The sequence below is a fragment of the Oncorhynchus nerka genome, linkage group LG2, assembly GCF_034236695.1.
Source record: "Oncorhynchus nerka isolate Pitt River linkage group LG2, Oner_Uvic_2.0, whole genome shotgun sequence".
Lineage (NCBI taxonomy): Eukaryota > Metazoa > Chordata > Actinopteri > Salmoniformes > Salmonidae > Oncorhynchus > Oncorhynchus nerka.
Window position 1 is genome coordinate 28,495,099 of NC_088397.1, and position 20,542 is coordinate 28,515,640.

Below are 20,542 nucleotides of genomic sequence, written 5' to 3' on the forward strand. Positions count from 1 at the left end.
GCAGGACGTGAAAAGCTGAATCACATCCGTGCCTCCTCTAAAGGTCTTCCGAACAAAAACAAGCTATTCGTATTCACCATAAAAAAGACAACGTAAATCCATAACGATCTGACAATTACTCAACAGAAATTACGATTCATTTGTTTAATTTCTGATGTGCAAAGTCGTTTTTTCACAACGCCTTTGTTGTTATAGTCGTATGCTTTACTCATTCTTATTTAAAAGGTACCTGCTCCAAAGAAAATAGTGATAATGAATTGTTATTCAAGGATCTGAATCAACCGTGATAATAATAAACAAACAGTCAACATGACGTCAATGCCATTTCCATTGACACTTCTTTTACCAGATAAGTTGACTGAGAGTGTACTCTCTTTTACAATTATTTACCACAACTACAGTTGACGTCCAAATCAACCAGTGTGAAGTAAAGAAAGGCCTCGTGGAACACTAAGCCAGAAAATAACTCAGTGTGCTCTTTAACACACCATAAGAGAGGGAAAACTCTAACTCACTGAAATATTACGTTTTCATGTCTTCCGAATGTTCTGATCTACGCTGCTAAAAAACAACAACATTGAAACGTAAAGAATATTTCACTGAATGCAGGTTTTGACTTTATTCCAGGATATTCCTTTTGAACCCGGCCTGCAAAGACTTGTTACGGCAAACTTCTGAGCTGAGCACGTCAACTCCTCTTTCTATCTATCGCACACCGCCATCTTCCCTGAGACACATCAGAGCTCAATCTGATATTAAGGCTTTGTGTGGAATAAAGGTAGCTAATAGCAGTCAGAGTGGTGACTGTTCATTTGTCAAAGTAGGCGTGAGACTGGCGCACATCGTCAAAAGGAGCATAGTGAGAGAGGGCCATTTGTCATGCTAATGAATGCTTTGCCCTCGTTTTCCTGCCACGGCCCATTCCTTGCGTGTACAGGCCTAAAGGAAATGTATGTTTGTTTGTTAGTTGTTCTACTTTTTAAATGAGCTGGGGCTATTTGAAAGAGAGCTGACCGGGCATCAACACTGGGGCAGTGGGCTGACTCTGTGTTCTCCTCTCATCTCTGTCACGTCAAAGCGGCCTCTCCTCTCTCCTTTCCGTGACTCGGAATAAGTGTGTTTATTGTACAGTATATGTCATGAACAGCCTCTCAGCGTTCCAGTCCCTCCAGTCTGCACACATATTCTCTTCCCAAACAAGGGTGATACGGCCGACATGCCTCCACCCCTCACTAGCTGGGGGAAATCAACAGGGGGTTCAGATCTGACCTCCTCCTGGCACTAGCTGTCCTTGGTCCAGTGTGAGTGGAGTTTAGGCCCCCTGGGGGCCCCTAGGGCCACCACCAAAGACCAACAATAGCCTAATAAAACACAACAGCATCGAAAAAACCCCCACAAAAAATCACGACATGTTGTTGTGAGACACATCATTCACTGTCTCTCTCAGTTGTTGATGTGGCCAGTGGTGTCTAGTGTGTGTACGCAAATTCTTCTTTCCCTTCCCAAACAAACTGATCCCATGACAGAATCTCAGGACATTGAAATTCTGCTTTGTCAATATTAAGAAACCAGGAACTGACCAGCATCGTTCTTATGTATCTCTGTCTCAATATCACTGATGCTATGGCTACACTAATACAGCAACCTATAGACTATTGAAATCTATAACATACAGTAAAACCTTCATTGTTGCTTAATCTTGTTTTGATTCATTGATGAATAGAAGCTGTCAATACTGGTGGTCTGTATCTAAATCATCCTTTTAACTACATTTAAAACATTAACATAGACATCACAGACTTACAGTGAATTCGGATAGAATTCAGACGCCCACGTTTTGTTACAGTACAGATTCTAAAATGGATTAAATAAATAAAAAATCTTCATCAATCTACACACAATACCCCTGTCGTAACTCTCCCGTGACGATCTGAAGGGTCAGGTTACAGTAGGTCCTCTCTACAGAGGGGGGGGGGGAGTCGGCTGTTTTATGGCGGTCATAAAATAAGCTGCCTCTATGATCTGTAATGTTCGAGTTTGGAATGTTAAGTGTGGGTCACGGAGAGACCATTGGACATCAAAAGTTTGAATAATTAAACAATATTTCTATTTTTGAGAATGTGGGAGTGGCCCGTGGACACTTAAGGGACAGTCATGACGAGTGTGTTTCATTTGGCGATCTCATGAAGGACAGGAAACACTCATTACTGTGTCTCTGGGTGTGTACACTTCTTAATTATGGGGTTTGCATCTAAATATTGTGACACGTATGTGATTAAACATGAAACTAACCTTCTAAATGAGAAAATATGGGTATTCATATAAAGTTAACCAAATCAGTGGCCACGCCCACGTAAGCGTAGACATTACAACAGCGTCATGGACCGCCCTTTTCTCAGAAGTGTATAAAACCCACTCTTGATGAAATTAACATTAGACTAGAAAAATGCAGCTGACACTACATTTTGAAATGGTTAAGAACGACAACTCTATAGGCCGCGGAGACCATACAGAGTGTAGTGTTGGCTACACGTCTGGAAATGATTCAACTCTGAGACTATCGACCACCACAGAATAAGAGCAAATCCTAGACGTAGAATTACTAGTCTGCAGCTGGAAATGACGTAAGTCTAGTGCGAGAATAACAACAACAATCTATTCTATGGAACAGCCATCTGTAAGCCTGACGTATCCATTACAACAGACACTATCCAGAGCTGCGGAGAAAGCTACAACCATGAAAGACATTGTGACTTCTGGGGAAGTTAACCAGAGACTCTCTGATGAACTGACTCTCCAGCAGACGGACTGGCGATTCCAACAGAGAAGACAACAACGGCATACGGGTGTAAATAAATACATTGCAATTATTTCCGAAAGAGCGGCCGTTCATGTGCAAAGGATTAACATTTCAATTAATATAATTATCAACTCTGTGTAGTGAATCCATTTTGTCATTCCCACTTTTTGTATCTGTCCCCACCCATTTCCATTATCTACCAAGCCGTCATACCGGTTTAGCCCACTAGGGACTTATCAATGCATTGTGTTAGTAACCAATAACTGTATTACATTTACATTTAAGTCATTTAGCAGACGCTCTTATCCAGAGCGACTTACAAATTGGTGCATTCACCTTATGACCTCCAGTGGAACAGTAGTGCATCTAAATCTTTTCAGGGGGAGGGGGGGTGAGAGGGATTACTTTATCCTATCCTAGGTATTCCTTAAAGAGGTGGGGTTTCAGGTGTCTCCGGAAGGTGGTGATTGACTCCGCTGTCCTGGCGTCGTGAGGGAGTTTGTTCCACCATTGGGGGGCCAGAGCAGCGAACAGTTTTGACTGGGCTGAGCGGGAACTGTACTTCCTCAGTGGTAGGGAGGCGAGCAGGCCAGAGGTGGATGAACGCAGTGCCCTTGTTTGGGTGTAGGGCCTGATCAGAGCCTGGAGGTACTGAGGTGCCGTTCCCCTCACAGCTCCGTAGGCAAGCACCATGGTCTTGTAGCGGATGCGAGCTTCAACTGGAAGCCAGTGGAGGGAGCGGAGGAGCGGGGTGACGTGAGAGAACTTGGGAAGGTTGAACACCAGACGGGCTGCGGCGTTCTGGATGAGTTGTAGGGGTTTAATGGCACAGGCAGGGAGCCCAGCCAACAGCGAGTTGCAGTAATCCAGACGGGAGATGACAAGTGCCTGGATTAGGACCTGCGCCGCTTCCTGTGTGAGGCAGGGTCGTACTCTGCGGATGTTGTAGAGCATGAACCTACAGGAACGGGCCACCGCCTTGATGTTAGTTGAGAACGACAGGGTGTTGTCCAGGATCACGCCAAGGTTCTTAGCGCTCTGGGAGGAGGACACAATGGAGTTGTCAACCGTGATGGCGAGATCATGGAACGGGCAGTCCTTCCCCGGGAGGAAGAGCAGCTCCGTCTTGCCGAGGTTCAGCTTGAGGTGGTGATCCGTCATCCACACGGATATGTCTGCCAGACATGCAGAGATGCGATTCGCCACCTGGTCATCAGAAGGGGGAAAGGAGAAGATTAATTGTGTGTCGTCTGCATAGCAATGATAGGAGAGACCATGTGAGGTTATGACAGTGCCAAGTGACTTGGTGTATAGCGAGAATAGGAGAGGGCCTAGAACAGAGCCCTGGGGGACACCAGTGGTGAGAGCACGTGGTGTGGAGACGGATTCTCGCCACGCCACCTGGTAGGAGCGACCTGTCAGGTAGGACGCAATCCAAGCGTGGGCCGCGCCGGAGATGCCCAACTCGGAGAGGGTGGAGAGGAGGATCTGATGGTTCACAGTATCGAAGGCAGCCGATAGGTCTAGAAGGATGAGAGCAGAGGAGAGAGTTAGCTTTAGCAGTGCGGAGCGCCTCCGTGATACAGAGAAGAGCAGTCTCAGTTGAATGACTAGTCTTGAAACCTGACTGATTTGGATCAAGAAGGTCATTCTGAGAGAGATAGCGGGAGAGCTGGCCAAGGACGGCACGTTCAAGAGTTTTGGAGAGAAAAGAAAGAAGGGATACTGGTCTGTAGTTGTTGACATCGGAGGGATCGAGTGTAGGTTTTTTCAGAAGGGGTGCAACTCTCGCTCTCTTGAAGACGGAAGGGACGTAGCCAGCGGTCAGGGATGAGTTGATGAGCGAGGTGAGGTAAGGGAGGAGGTCTCCGGAAATGGTCTGGAGAAGAGAGGAGGGGATAGGGTCAAGCGGGCAGGTTGTAGGGCGGCCGGCCGTCACAAGACGCGAGATTTCATCTGGAGAGAGAGGGGAGAAAGAGGTCAGAGCACAGGGTAGGGCAGTGTGAGCAGAACCAGCGGTGTCGTTTGACTTAGCAAACGAGGATCGGATGTCGTCGACCTTCTTTTCAAAATGGTTGACGAAGTCATCTGCAGAGAGGGAGGAGGGGGGGGGGAGGATTCAGGAGGGAGGAGAAGGTTGCAAAGAGCTTCCTAGGGTTAGAGGCAGATGCTTGGAATTTAGAGTGGTAGAAAGTGGCTTTAGCAGCAGAGAGAGAAGAGGAAAATGTAGAGAGGAGGGAGTGAAAGGATGTCAGGTCCGCAGGGAGGCGAGTTTTCCTCCATTTCCGCTCGGCTGCCCGGAGCCCTGTTCTGTGAGCTCGCAATGAGTCGTCGAGCCACGGAGCGGGAGGGGAGGACCGAGCCGGCCTGGAGGATAGGGGACATAGAGAGTCAAAGGATGCAGAAAGGGAGGAGAGGAGGGTTGAGGAGGCAGAATCAGGAGATAGGTTGGAGAAGGTTTGAGCAGAGGGAAGAGATGATAGGATGGAAGAGGAGAGAGTAGCGGGGGAGAGAGAGCGAAGGTTGGGACGGCGCGATACCATCCGAGTAGGGGCAGTGTGGGAAGTGTTGGATGAGAGCGAGAGGGAAAAGGATACAAGGTAGTGGTCGGAGACTTGGAGGGGAGTTGCAACGAGGTTAGTGGAAGAACAGCATCTAGTAAAGATGAGGTCGAGCGTATTTCCTGCCTTGTGAGTAGGGGGGAAGGTGAGAGGGTGAGGTCAAAAGAGGAGAGGAGTGGAAAGAAGGAGGCAGAGAGGAATGAGTCAAAGGTAGGCGTGGGGAGGTTAAAGTCGCCCAGAACTGTGAGAGGTGAGCCGTCCTCAGGAAAGGAGCTTATCAAGGCATCAAGCTCATTGATGAACTCTCCGAGGGAACCTGGAGGGCGATAAATGATAAGGATGTTAAGCTTGAAAGGGCTGGTAACTGTGACAGCATGGAATTCAAAGGAGGCGATAGACAGATGGGTAAGGGAGAAAGAGAGAATGACCACTTGGGAGAGATGAGGATCCCGGTGCCACCACCCCGCTGACCAGAAGCTCTCGGGTGTGCGAGAACACGTGGGCAGACGAAGAGAGAGCAGTAGGAGTAGCAGTGTTGTCTGTGGTGATCCATGTTTCCGTCAGTGCCAAGAAGTCGAGGGACTGGAGGGAGACATAGGCGGAGATGAACTCTGCCTTGTTGGCCGCAGATCGGCAGTTCCAGAGGCTACCGGAGACCTGGAACTCCACGTGGTCGTGCGCGCTGGGACCACCAGATTAGGGTGGCCGCGGCCACGCGGTGTGGAGCGTTTGTATGGTCTGTGCAGAGAGGAGAGAACAGGGATAGACAGACACATAGTTGACAGGCTACACAAGAGGCTACGCTAATGCAAAGGAGATTGGAATGATAAGTGGACTACACGTCACGAGTGTTCAGAGAGTTAAGCTTTACGTAGCAAGAATCTTATTGACTAAAATGATTAAAATGATACAGTACTGCTGAAGTAGGCTAGCTGGCAGAGGCTGCGTTGTTGACTAAGTAGGCTAGTTGGCATTGGCTGCGTTGTTGACACTACACTAATCAAGTCGTTCCGTTGAGTGTAATAGTTTCTACTGTGCTGCTATTCGGGGCTAGCTGGCTAGCTAGCAGTGTTGATTACGTTACGTTGCGTTAAAAGAACGACAATAGCTGGCTAACTAACCTAGGAAATCGCTCTAGGCTACACAATTATCTTTGATACAAAGACGGCTGTGTAGCTAGCTATGTAGCTAGCTACGATCAAACAAATCAAGCCGTTGTACTGTAATGAAATGAAATGAAAAATGTGATACTACCTGTGGAGCGAAGCGAAATGCGACCGGATTGTTGAGTGCAGAAGTTCTGTTCGGTAGACGTTGGCAAGCTGTTGGCTAGCTAGCAGAGTCTCCTATGTTAAGGACGACATAAAACTACACACTCTAAACTACACAATTATCTTGGGTACGAAGACAGCAAAGACAACTATGTAGCTAGCTAACACTACACTAATCAAGTCGTTCAGTTGAGTGTAATAGTTGTGCTGCTAATCGGTAGACGGTGGACTAGCTAACGGTGGACGTTAGCTAGCTGGCTAGCTGCAGGGCAGTGTAGACTGCGTTAGGACGACGAAATACGATAATTACGCAATTATCTATGATACAAAGACGGCTGTGTAGCTAGCTAAGAAGAAATTGATAAGATTAGACAAATCAAACCGTTGTACTATAATGAAATGTAATGAAATGTAATACTACCTGCGGACCGAGTGCAGATGCGACCGCTCGCTCCAACCAATGTAAACTAACTATTGTTTGATGATGTATTTCTGTGATTTGTTTAGTTAGTTAGTAAATAAATACTAAAACATTTATGTAGCATTGAAGGTCCCCAAGAACACAGTGGCCATCATTCTTAAATGGAAGACGTTTGGAACCACCAAGACTATACCTAGAGCTGGCCGCCCAGCCAAACTGAGCAATCTGGGGTGAAGAGCCTTGGTCAGGGAGATTGCCAAAAGGCACCTAAAGGACTCTTAGACCATGAGAAACAAGATTCTCTGGTCTGGTAAAACCAAGATTGAACTCTTTGGCCTGAATGCCAAGTGTCACGTTTGGAGGAAACCTGACACCATCCCTATGGTGAAGCATGGTGGTGGCGGCATCATGCTGTGGAGATGTTTTTCAGCGGCAGAGACTGGGCGACTAGTCAGGATCGAGGGAAAGATGAACGTGAGATACTTGATGAAATCCTGCTCCAGAGCTATCAGGACCTCAGACTGGTTCATCTCCAACAGTCCAACAGCCAAGGCAACGCAGGAGTGACTTCAGGACAAATCTCTGAATATCCTTGAATGGCTCAGCCAGAGCCTGAACTTGAACCCGATCGAACATACTGTATCTGGGGAGACCTGAAAATAGCTGTTCTGCGACGCTCCCCGTCCAACACGACAGAGCATGAGAGGATTTGCAGAGAAGAATGGGAGAAACTCCCCAAATACACGTGGGCCAAACTTGTAGCATCATACCAAGGAAGACTCAGTACTTCAATAAAGTACTGAGTAAAGGGTCTGAATACTTTGCAAATATGATATTTCCATTTGAATTTTAATACATTTGCAAACATTTCTAAAAAACTGTTTTGGATTTGTCATTATTGGGTATGGTGTGTAGATTGACGATGGAAAAAATACAATTGAATCCATTTTAGAATAAGGCTGTAATGTAACAAAATGTGGAAAAAGTAAAGTGGTCTGAATACTTCCAAATGCACCATACAGTATATACAGTGGGGAGAACAAGTATTTGATACACTGCCGATTTTGCAGGTTTACAAAAATCCAGAAAATCACATTGTATGATTTTTAAGTAATTCATTTGCATTTTATTGCATGACATAAGTATTTGATCACCTGCCAACCAGTAAGAATTCCGGCTCTCACAGACCTGTTGGATTTTCTTTAAGAAGCCCACCTGTTCTCCACTCATTACCTGTATTAACTGCACCTGTTTGAACTCGTTATCTGTATAAAAGACAACTGTCCACACACTCAATCAAACAGACTCCAACCTCTCCACAATGGCCAAGACCAGAGAGATGTGTAAGGACATCAGGGTTACAATTGTAGACCTGCACAAGGCTGGAATGGGCTACAGGACAATAGGCAAGCAGCTTGGTGAGAAGGCAACAACTGTTGGCGCAATTATTAGAAAATGGAAGAAGTTCAAGATGACGGTCCATCACCCTCTGTCTGGGGCTCCATGCAAGATCTCACCTCGTGGGGCATCAATGATAACCTTCCGTGGCCTCCAATTGCTCTTAAATACAAGTAAAACTAAATGCATGCTCTTCAACCGATCGCTACCTGCACCTACCCGCCTGTCCAACATCACTACTCTGGACGGCTCTGCCTTAGAATACGTGGACAACTACAAATACTTAGGTGTCTGGTTAGACTGTAAACTCTCCTTCCAGACCCATATCAAACATCTCCAATCCAAAGTTAAATCTAGAATTGGCTTCCTATTTCGCAACAAAGCATCCTTCACTCATGCTGCCAAACATACCCTTGTAAAACTGACCATCCTACCAATCCTCGACTTTGGCGATGTCATTTACAAAATAGCCTCCAATACCCTACTCAACAAATTGGATGCAGTCTATCACAGTGCAATCCGTTTTGTCACCAAAGCACCATATACTACCCACCATTGCGACCTGTACGCTCTCGTTGGCTGGCCCTCGCTTCATACTCGTCGCCAAACCCACTGGCTCCATGTCATCTACAAGACCCTGCTAGGTAAAGTCCCCCTTATCTCAGCTCGCTGGTCACCATAGCATCTCCCACCTGTAGCACACGCTCCAGCAGGTATATCTCTCTAGTCACCCCCAAAACCAATTCTTTCTTTGGCCGCCTCTCCTTCCAGTTCTCTGCTGCCAATGACTGGAACGAACTACAAAAATCTCTGAAACTGGAAACACTTATCTCCCTCACTAGCTTTAAGCACCAACTGTCAGAGCATCTTACAGATTACTGCACCTGTACATAGCCCACCTATAATTTAGCCCAAACAACTACCTCTTTCCCAACTGTATTTAATTTATTTATTTATTTTGCTCCTTTGCACCCCATTATTTTTATTTCTACCTTGCACATTCTTCCATTGCAAAACTACCATTCCAGTGTTTTACTTGCTATATTGTATTTACTTTGCTACCATGGCCTTTTTTGCCTTTACCTCCCTTCTCACCTCATTTGCTCACATTGTATATACACTTGTTTATACTGTATTATTGACTGTATGTTTGTTTTACTCCATGTGTAACTCTGTGTCGTTGTATCTGTCGAACTGCTTTGCTTTATCTTGGCCAGGTCGCAATTGTAAATGAGAACTTGTTCTCAACTTGCCTACCTGGTTAAATAAAGGTGAAATAAAATAAAATAAATAAAAATGATCATGAGGAAAGTGAGGGATCAGCCCAGAACTACAAGGCCAGACCTGGTCAATGACCTGAAGAGAGCTGGGACCACAGTCTCAAAGAAAGCCATTAGTAACACACTACGCCGTCATGGATTAAAATCCTGCAGCGCACGCAAGGTCCCCCTGCTCAAGCCAGCGCATGTCCAGGCCCGTCTGAAGATTGCCAATGACCATCTGGATGATCTAGAGGAGGAATGGGAGAAGGTCATGTGGTCTGATGAGACAAAAATAGAGCTTTTTGGTTTAAACTCCACTCGCCGTGTTTGGAGGAAGAAGAAGGATGAGTACAACCCCAAGAACACCATCCCAACCGTGAAGCATGGAGGGGAGGATGGATGGGGCCATGTATCGCGAGATCTTGGCCAACAACCTCCTTCCCTCAGTAAGAGCATTGAAAATGGGTCGTGGCTGGGTCTTCCAGCATGACAATGACCCGAAACACACAGCCAGGGCAACTAAGGAGTGTCTCCATAAGAAGCATCTCAAGGCCCTGGAGTGGCCTAGCCAGTCTCCAGACCTGAACCCAATAGAAAATCTTTGGAGGGAGTTGAAAGTCCGTATTGCCCAGCGACAGCCCCGAAACCTGAAGGATCTGGAGAAGGTCTGTATGGAGGAGTGTGCCAAAATCCCTGCTGCAGTGTGTGCAAACCTGGTCAACAACTACAGGAAACGTATAATCTCTGTAATTGCAAACAAAGGTTTCTGTACCAAATATTATTATTAAGTTCTGCTTTTCTAATGTATCAAATACTTATGTCATGCAATAAAATACAATTACTTACAAATCATACAATGTGATTTTCTGGATTTTTGTTTTAGATTCTGTCTCTCACAGTTGAAGTGTACCTATGATAAAAAAAAATGACAGACCTCTACATGCTTTGTAAGTAGGAAAACCTGCCAAATCGGCAGTGTATCAAATACTTGTTCTCCCCACTGTATATAACAAAAAATACAACAATAGACACACAATTGTACATGACATTTTCTTTGATATAATAGTATTGAATAAATGTAATGCTCTCTCTCTCGTAAACCTCTTCAGAGTGCAGGAAACTGCAGTTAAATATGTGTCTGCTGACACAATCAGCAGGGGCAGGGAGGAATAGAGGCTTCAAGCTGTTTAAGATCTACAGACACTGACAAGTCCAACTGAGGCAGAGGCTATCCTAATATGGACACTGAATTCAGATCAATCAGCTAAAATACTATTGTGTTAAAATTGTTCTACTCATCTGACTGAATAGGCCAAGAATGTTGGACATATCGTGTTCCCAAAACAACATTTCCATTCCATTACTGATTCACCAGTAAAACAAACTATTGGTAATCCCCGTTATATTTCCAGACCTTGTAAGGGTGTAAAAGCCCTTATCTGGACCTATAGGATTAAGTTGGTATTAAATTGTATTTTAAGACCTAGATACCAAACACTCAGAACCTGCGTTTACCAGGCAGAGAGAGAGCGAGAGAGAGCGAGAGAGAGAGAGAGAACGAGAGACAGAAATAGAGAGAAAGAGATAGGCAGAGATGGTGTGGGGGAAGGTAAGGATAGAGAGGGTTAAGTGAAGGCAGACAAGACACATGTGTCTGTATCAGGGAGACATCAGCAGGCCCCTCACGTCTCGCCATAATAGGATGGAGAGAGGAGGAGAGGAGCGAAGTGCCATGTGGCTCTGACACATCCCAGCTCAGAGTAATGGAGCTCAGGGAGAGCTCGTCACACAGATCGGCCCATGTGGCGCTTGGACACAGATGGTGCAGTGTTACGAAAGCAGCGTGGAGGCATGGCATGGTACCAATGCGGCCACAGCCAGGGCCAGCCACTGGATACAGAGTCGGAGATGCTGCCGGAGATACACGCGCACGCACACACACACACACACACACACACACACTGCACAGATGACCCACTGACTGCTTTTGATTCCATCTCACACACACTCGGACACCATGCCATCCTTCTATGCATTTGTGAGATTAAGAGGCTAAAGATACCATCCGTCACCATGACAGTTGGTTATATAATATAGCACTTCTCTTGTTTTTAAAATTAATTGAATCTTCAAACCCATCAGAGTCTTGAGTTAGTTTGAATGAATGAATCAATACAGTGTGAAAGTGTATTAAAGTTCACAAAATGAGGACGTTTTTTTTTTATATTTCAAAACGCAAAGCTTTGCTGTTTACTCCTGGTATATGTGACCTTATAGGAACCCAACACACCCGTATGACCTGAGATTATCTGATCACACTATTCAGACATTAGACTACCTGAATAAACAATTCAGACATTAGACTACCTGAATAAACTATTCAGACATTAGACTACCTGAATAAACTATTCAGACATTAGACTACCTGAATAAACTATTCAGACATCAGACTACCTGAACACACTATTCAGACATTAGACTACCTGAATAAACAATTCAGACATTAGACTACCTGAATAAACTATTCAGACATTAGACTACCTGAATAAACTATTCAGACATTAGACTACCTGAATAAACTATTCAGACATCAGACTACCTGAACACACTATTCAGACATTAGACTACCTGAATAAACAATTCAGACATTAGACTACCTGAATAAACTATTCAGACATTAGACTACCTGAATAAACTATTCAGACATTAGACTACCTGAATAAACTATTCAGACATCAGACTACCTGAACACACTATTCCGACATTAGACTACCTGAATAAACTATTCAGACATGAGACTACCTGAACACACTATTCAGACATTAGACTACCTGATCACACTATTCAGACATTAGACTACATGAACACACTATTCCGACATTAGACTACCTAAACACACTATTCAGACATTAAACTACCTGAATAAACTATTCGGACATTAGACTACCTGAACACACTATTCAGACATTAGACTACCTGAACACACTATTCATTAGACTACCTGAACACACTATTCAGACATTAGACTACCTGAACACACTATTCAGACATTAGACTACCTGAATAAACAATTCAGACATTAGACTACCTGAATAAACTATTCAGACATTAGACTACCTGAATAAACTATTCAGACATTAGACTACCTGAACACACTATTCAGACATTAGACTACCTGAACACACTATTCATACATTAGACTACCTGATCACACTATTCAGACATGAGACTACCTGAACACACTATTCAGACATTAGACTACCTGAACACACTATTCAGACATTAGACTACCTGAACACACTATTCAGACATCAGACTACCTGAACACACTATTCAGACATTACACTACCTGAATAAACTATTCAGACATGAGACTACCTGAACACACTATTCAGACATTAGACTACCTGAATAAACTGTTCAGACATTAGACTACCTGAACACACTATTCAGACACAAGACTATCTCATCACACTGTTCAGACATTAGACTACCCAAATAAACTGTTCAGACATTAGACTACCTGAATAAACTATTCAGACATTAAAGTATCTGATCACACTGTTCAGACATTAGACTACCAGAATAAACTGTTCAGACATTAGACTACCTGAATAAACTATTCAGACATTAAACTATCTGATCACACTGTTCAGACATTAGACTACCCAAATAAACTGTTCAGACATTAAACTACCTGAATAAACTATTCAGACATTAAACTACCTGAATAAACTATTCAGACATTAGACTACCTGATCACACTGTTCAGACATTAGACTACCCGAATAAACTATTCAGACATTAAACTACCTGAATAAACTATTCAGACATTAGACTACCTGAACACACTATTCAGACACTAGCCTATCTTGCAGAGACTGTCAAATGTTCTGGGAGAGGAAGGTGTGAGGAGAATGAACCTCCTGGTCCTTATCTTTACCTGGGATGAATACATTTCTATTTATATGGGAGAATAGAGACCATGTAGCTGAGGGATGCTCTAGCCTGAACCTCTACTCTGAGAGACACACAAACACGTGTGCATGTATAGGTACACACAAACATGTACACGCGCACACACACACACACACACACACACACACACACACACACACACACACACACACACACACACACACACACACACACACACACACACACATACACCCCTCATCTCTCTCCTCAACCAGTCTATCAAAGAAGCAGAGATACAGACTCAACGAGGGCCTCCTTTCTCCTCTCTCTACGTTGCTTTTCTCCCTTTCTTCCGCAGTGCACACTTTCCCAGAACACCTTTTCCCCCTGGCTCTCAATCGCGAAACTAAATATAGCGAGTGGTGCAGACAGCTCGGCTTCATAACAAATGGAAAGCAGAGCAGCAGTGGATACCGGGGTGTGAATATGAATTGAACACCCTGGATGTAGCTTTTTATTTTCTCATGGGCTTAACAACACTTCAGCATCTTGGTCTCCATGGAACTACCAGGTATAGTTTCAGCTCGTCCCCAGGCTCAATTATTACCATGTATAGACAGTGAGGTGTTGTACTTATAGACAAGAGAGGTGTGAAAGAGACAGAGCCGGCTGGTGGACGAGATTAGGAGTCTATCTGAACACTGCAGAAAGAACAGCGGACTGTACTGTACAGTGGATTTAGAATATAGACATGGATAAATCTTCCAGATGCTTCTGACTAATATTGCTGTTGGTAAAAATAGATATAGGGACCAAGCATAACACTCAAGTAAGACAGTATAGCTTGAGTGTTTGTATATCTTCTCATTTGTAGGTGTAGTATAATTTGCTAAAACATGCACAGTATCACTATGAACTGGGATGACAAAGCCTATCAGGTTGATAACCTCTCCGACTCCATCATCCCCAGAGTTCATACTGGAGTTACAGGAGATGATATGCTGGGGGGAAATTGCTTAATTCCATGTCGGAACATTTAACGTTGTTTTACCAGAAACCTCTCCTATGATAAATATTCTCTCCTACCATCACATTCTCCTCTCTTGTACTATTAGAGCAATCTTATCTGAGATGTCCCACTTCTGCCAAATCAGGTAGAAGTAAAAACAAAATCTTAAAATCCTCATCCTATTTACTCCCCATTCAATTTGTATGGGTTTATTTCCTGCTGTGCCATCAGTTGAGAAAATATTGAATACACATATGGAAAAATACAAAATTATACCACATAAACCTCACAATTTGAATCGCCAGCATTTACAGTACCACAGCCAACCAAAACACACATCAAACACACAACATCGATGAATCGCTCAATCCATAGAAAATACATCACAAAGTGCCAAGAAGACCCCAAATGATATGCTGTGACTTACCTAACACTCCGAGCCTGTAGTTTATGGTGATTACGATGACGTTTCCGTAGCTCGCCAGGATACTCCCATCGATCATGTTCCCCGTTCCCTCCATGTAGGATCCACCGTGGATGTACACCATGACCGGCTTCAGCCCGTTCTCATCGTGGATGTCTGGAAAGAAGAGCAACAATGAGCGCCTGTAGATAACACTGGGTCTGGTAGTCCGTCCCAAATGGCACGCTATTCCCTATATAGTGCACTACTTTTGACCATCGCCCTAAGGACCTCCTACATAGGGAATAGGGATGTAATTTGGGTGGTTAGGAAGCCAGCCAGTCACATCCTTTACTTTGGATGCATATGTTTTTGACATTTTTAAAAATCAGCAGGCCAGTGGAATACGAGTAGTTCAAAGTGGGTGTCATATGTAAACGCTATTGGATGAGAGAGGTTCACTGTAGTATTGGAGATACTGTACGAGGGGAAGCTTGATCTCTTTAAATATGTGATAGAGGCATCATTCTGCAGATATCTGTACAGGGACTATGTTCTTGGAATGACATCAACACCCAAGGACTGTTTCCCAAATGGCACCATGTCTCCTATATAGTGCACCACTTTTGACCAGAGTCTGTATCAAGGGAATAGGGTGGAATTTGAGATGCAGCAAAACATGACTGCTACAGTACAATTAGGTAGGGTGAATGCCTTATTTTGGAGCTTTGCTACTCTGATTGGTACATGTGCAGGAGTTGATTATAAATTAAGAGGGTAGAGTCTTAGTATTGGAGAAGATTGGAGAGGGATATCATGTTCCACAAACAACCAGCCTGCTAGCAGGATAAATCAACACTCGGTTCAGTCAGCAGTCAGCAGGCCTCATTAGGGTGTTTCTCAACTTGCAGTTGATTCCTATGGGTCCAGCATTTCAGAAGTCACAGCTCAGCATTCTACCACTGCTTTCCACATTCTACCTCCTCAGGACATGGTGGAGAAGCAATGAGTTTAGAATCAATGATTTGGGGAAGGAGGGATTTTTCAAGGATTTCATTACTTAAATAAAAAATAAAAGGTGTCCTTATAGCCTCTGGGTAGAAACACTAGACAGTGCATTCGGAAAGTATTCAGAACCCTTGAGGTGTTCCACATTTTGTAACAGCCTTATTCTAAAATGGATTCAATTGTTTTTTTGCAAATGTATTTAAAATAAAAATGGAAATATCACATTTACGTAAGTATTCAGACCCTTCACTCAGTAGTTTGTTGAAGCACCTTTGGCAGTGATTACAGCCTCAAGTCTTCTTGAGTATCTCCCATTCTTCTCTGCAGATCCTCTCAAACTCTGTCAGGTTGGATGGGGAGCGTCGCTGCACAGATATTTTCAGGTCTCTCCAGAGATGTTTGATCAGGTTCAAGTCTGGGCTCTGGCTGAGAGACTTGCCCTGAAGCCACTTCTGCATTGTCTTGGCTGTGTGTTTAGCATCGTTATTCTGTAGGAAGTTAAACCTTTGCCCTGGTCTGAGGTACTGAGTGCTCCGGAGCAGGTTTTCATCAAGGATCTCTCTGCACTTTGCTCTGTTCATCTTTCCCTTGACCCGGACTCGTCTCCCAGTCCCTGCCGCTGAAAAACATCCCCATAGCATGATGCTGCCACCACCATAGGTGTGGTGCCAGGTTTCCTCCAGGCGTGATGCTTGGCATTCAGGCCAAAGAGTACAATCTTGGTCTGAGAGTCCTTTTGGTGCCTTTTGGCAAACTCCAAGCTGGCTGTCATATGCCTTTTATGGCCAATCTACCACAAAGGCCTGATTGGTGGAGTGCTGCAAAGATGGTTGTCCTTCTGGAAGTTCTCCCATCTCCACATAGGAACTCTGGAGCTCTGTCAGAGTGACAATCAGATTCTTGGTCACCTCCCTGACCAAGGCCCTTCTCCCCCGATTGCTCAGTTTGGCCGGGTGAGAGTCTTGGTGGTTCCAAACTTCTTCCATTTAAGAATGATGGAGGCCACTGGGTTCTTGGGGTCCTTCCTTGCTGCAGAAATGTTTTGGTACCCTTCCCCAGATCTGTGCTTTGAAACAATCCTGTCTCGGATAATAGTTGCTTATATGTGCCTTTCCAAATCATGTCCAATCAATTGAATTTACCACAGGTGGACTCCAATCAATTTGTAGAAACAAGGATGATCAATGGAAACAGGATGCACCTGAGCTCAATTTCGAGTCTCATAGCAAAGGGTTTTTCTGTTTTTTATAAATTTGCAAACATTTCTAAAAACATGTTTCTGCTTTGCCATTACGAGGTATTGTGTGTAGATTGAAACGTGTTTTTAAAAATGTAATACATTTTAGAATAAGGCTGTAACTGTCACACTTTGATGTGATTCACCTGTCTTTGGGATTGTCTCCACACCCCTCCAGGTGTTGCTCATCTTCCCATTATCCCCTGTGTATTTATACCTGTGTTCTCTGTTTGTCTGTTGACAAGTCAACCAGCATTTTTGTGTCAACTCCGGCTTTTCTCCAGTCTCTCTTTTGACCCTTGCCTGTCCTAACATTTTGCCTGCCCGCCTGACCACTCTGCCTGTCCCTGACCCTGCCTTCCTTTGCCCCGCCTCTGGATTACCAACCTCTGCCTGACCGGACCCTGACTGCCGTCTTGTACCTTTGCCCCTGTTGCTGTAATAAACATTGTTACCTCGACACGGTCTGCATCTGGGTCTTACCTTGATACCTGATAGTGACGTAACAAAATATGGAAAAGGGAAAGGGGTCTGAATACTTTCCAAATGCACTGTATATACAAACGTATGTGGACACCCCTTCAAATTAGTGGATTCGGCTATATCAGCCACACCAGCTGCTGACAGGTGTATAAAATCAAGCACGCAGCCATGCAATCTCCATAGACAAACATTAGCAGTAGAATGGCATTACTGAAGAGCTCAGTGACTTTCAACGTGGCACCGTCACAGGATGCCACCTATCCAACAAGTCAGTTCTTAAAATTTCTGCCGCACTAAAGCTGGTCAACTGTAAGTGCTGCTATTGTGAAGTGGAAATGCCTCGGAGCAACGGCTGAGCCACGTATTGGTAGACCACACAAACTAACAGACCATGACCACTGAGTGCTGAAGCGCGTAGCGAGGAAAAGTAATGTGTCCTCGATTACAACACTCCCTACCGAGTTCCAAATTGTCTCTGGAAGCAACAATAACTGTTTGTCGGGAGCTTCATGAAATGGGTTTCCATGGTCGAGCAGCCTCACACAAGCTTAAGATCACCATGTGCAATGCCAAGTGTCAGCTAGAGTGATGTAAAGCACGCCGCCATTGGACTCTAGCGCAGTGGAAACGCGTTCTCAGTAGTGATTAATCATGCAACACCATCTGGCAGTCTGACGGACAAATCAGGGTTTGGTGGACGCCAGGAGAACACTACCTGCCCGAATGCATAGTGCTAACTGTAAAGTTTGGTGGAGGAGGAATAATGGTCTGGGGCTCTTTTTCATGGTTTGGGCTTGGCCCCTTAGTTCCAGTGAAGGTGTAAAGAGCCCTCACCTCAACTCTATCTAACACATTTGGGATGAACTGGAACGCCGACTGTGAGCCAGGCCTAATTGCTTAAATCAGTGACCGGCCTCACTAATGCTCTTGTGGCTGAATGGAAGCTAGTCCCTTCTGCAATGTTACAACATCTAGTAGACAGCCTTTTCAGAAGAGAGCAGGCTGATGTAGGGTGGACCAACTCCATATTAATGCCCATGATTTTGGGATGAGATGTTCGATGAGCAGATGTCCACATACACTACATGGTCAAAAGTATCTCGCAAATATCTACTACACTGGCTGAACATCATCGGTGACCATATCATCAGGGCTCTATGGAACTCTTCAAAATGTCACCAAGGATGAGAGCATCAACGAGGGAAAATCGTAGCACAGCCCCTCCATAGGATTGGATAACAGTCCATATGAGTGTGTGTATGCGTGACTCACCAATGTATTTTTGAGTATGTATGGTGATCCTCAATGTGAGTATGTGTGAGATAATGTTAGTCAGCGTGTACAGCAATGTAAATGTGTGTGAACTGCAATGCTATTTCAAATCATGGAATTCCAAATAAATAAGATTCCACTTGGTCTAGTGTTGCAGGGGCCAAAGCATTGGTCATGGAAGCAGGCAGCGGGCTAAACGAGTCAGAGTTTACCCAGCCATGACCCGCACTATGTAATTGGTATTCAACCAAGGCTCTCTCAGTACACCCCGATTATTGGTTTCTGTTGCATCCGCCGTTGGCTGCTGCTGAAAAGTGGGCGGGCCAGCTGCCTGGCTGTCGTCTAGGTCACATTGCTTCTGCCTCCGCAGGCTTGGCAGTGAGTAGCAGGGCCTATGGGCAGACAGACGACTGCCTTGCATTGGAGCTCAGCTGTGTGTGTATGTACGCTTGTGTGCGTGCGTGTGTGTATACCGCTTCCCCTCCTCCTCCGCAAAAACCCCCCACCAATATATAGAAAGGAGAGGTGGAAAACAACCCACAGTGGTTATTAATCTCCGCTGTGTTCTGAGTGGGCGCCTAGTGCTACGATAATGTGAATATATCTATTTCACAACTCCTCACATGTTAGCACCAGCCTATACCGTGTGTAGCCTGCAGTCTGCTGTTGTGGCCGAGGCCATCTTGAGAAGGACCCCCCTTCACCTCTGCCACGCTCCTCTTGGGCAGGCAGCCAAATACATTGCACGTCACATTCACAGATAGACTGGGTCAACGAGACAAGTTGGAGGAAGGGTAACTAACTCATATCTTCTAACTTATTTATTGGGCCACTTTCAACATTCCATTGCTAAGGTTCTTATTTGAATTTATTAGTAGGATAGGAGCTGCTGAAACCAGGTGGAAAATTCCAGATGCCCAATAAACAGAGGGGCAGTACATGAAGTTGTCAGGCTCACAGAATAAGTTAGAGGAAAAACAAAATGGAGGAACTTATTCAAGAAAGATCCAGTGTAATATATTATAAAAAATAAAGCGAACTGGATGGAATATGGCGAACAAGGCACCAAATTCTTTTTCAATCTTCAATATAGAAATGCTACCAAAAAATTGTATTGAAACTTGTTACAAATGATGGAGTCACGCATGATTTACCAAATTATACTTTACGTTTCAGTCTCCTCCATCTTTACTAACCAAAGCTAATTGTATGGATTTTTTTCCTAATAATAATGTAAAATTAACATCTGTACAGAAAGACTCATGTGAAGGCAGAGGAGGAATTTCTTGATGCAATTAAAGCCTTTAAGGCTGGGAAAACTCCAGGGCTGGTTGGCATACCAGTGGAAGTATACCAAACTTTTTTTTATATATACTCAGAGGACCATTATTAGCATGTTTTAACCACTCCTATATCGGAAACACAATAAGAAGGTCTGATATAATTATTACTGAAACAGGACCCAAGTGGTATACGTATATAAAGATCCAGTCCATAAA

General features: G+C 44.4%; 1 protein-coding gene across 1 annotated transcript in view; it reads right to left on the reverse strand.

The window, feature by feature from the left end:
* Nucleotides 1–20,542, reverse strand: part of LOC115133695 (neuroligin-4, X-linked-like) — an 81,129-nt gene that overhangs the window by 35,173 nt on the left and 25,414 nt on the right. Inside the window, exon 3 of the mRNA XM_029667185.2 lies at nt 15,068–15,220. Coding sequence (XP_029523045.1) covers nt 15,068–15,220 — 153 coding nt within the window. The remainder of the gene's footprint in view (nt 1–15,067; nt 15,221–20,542) is intronic.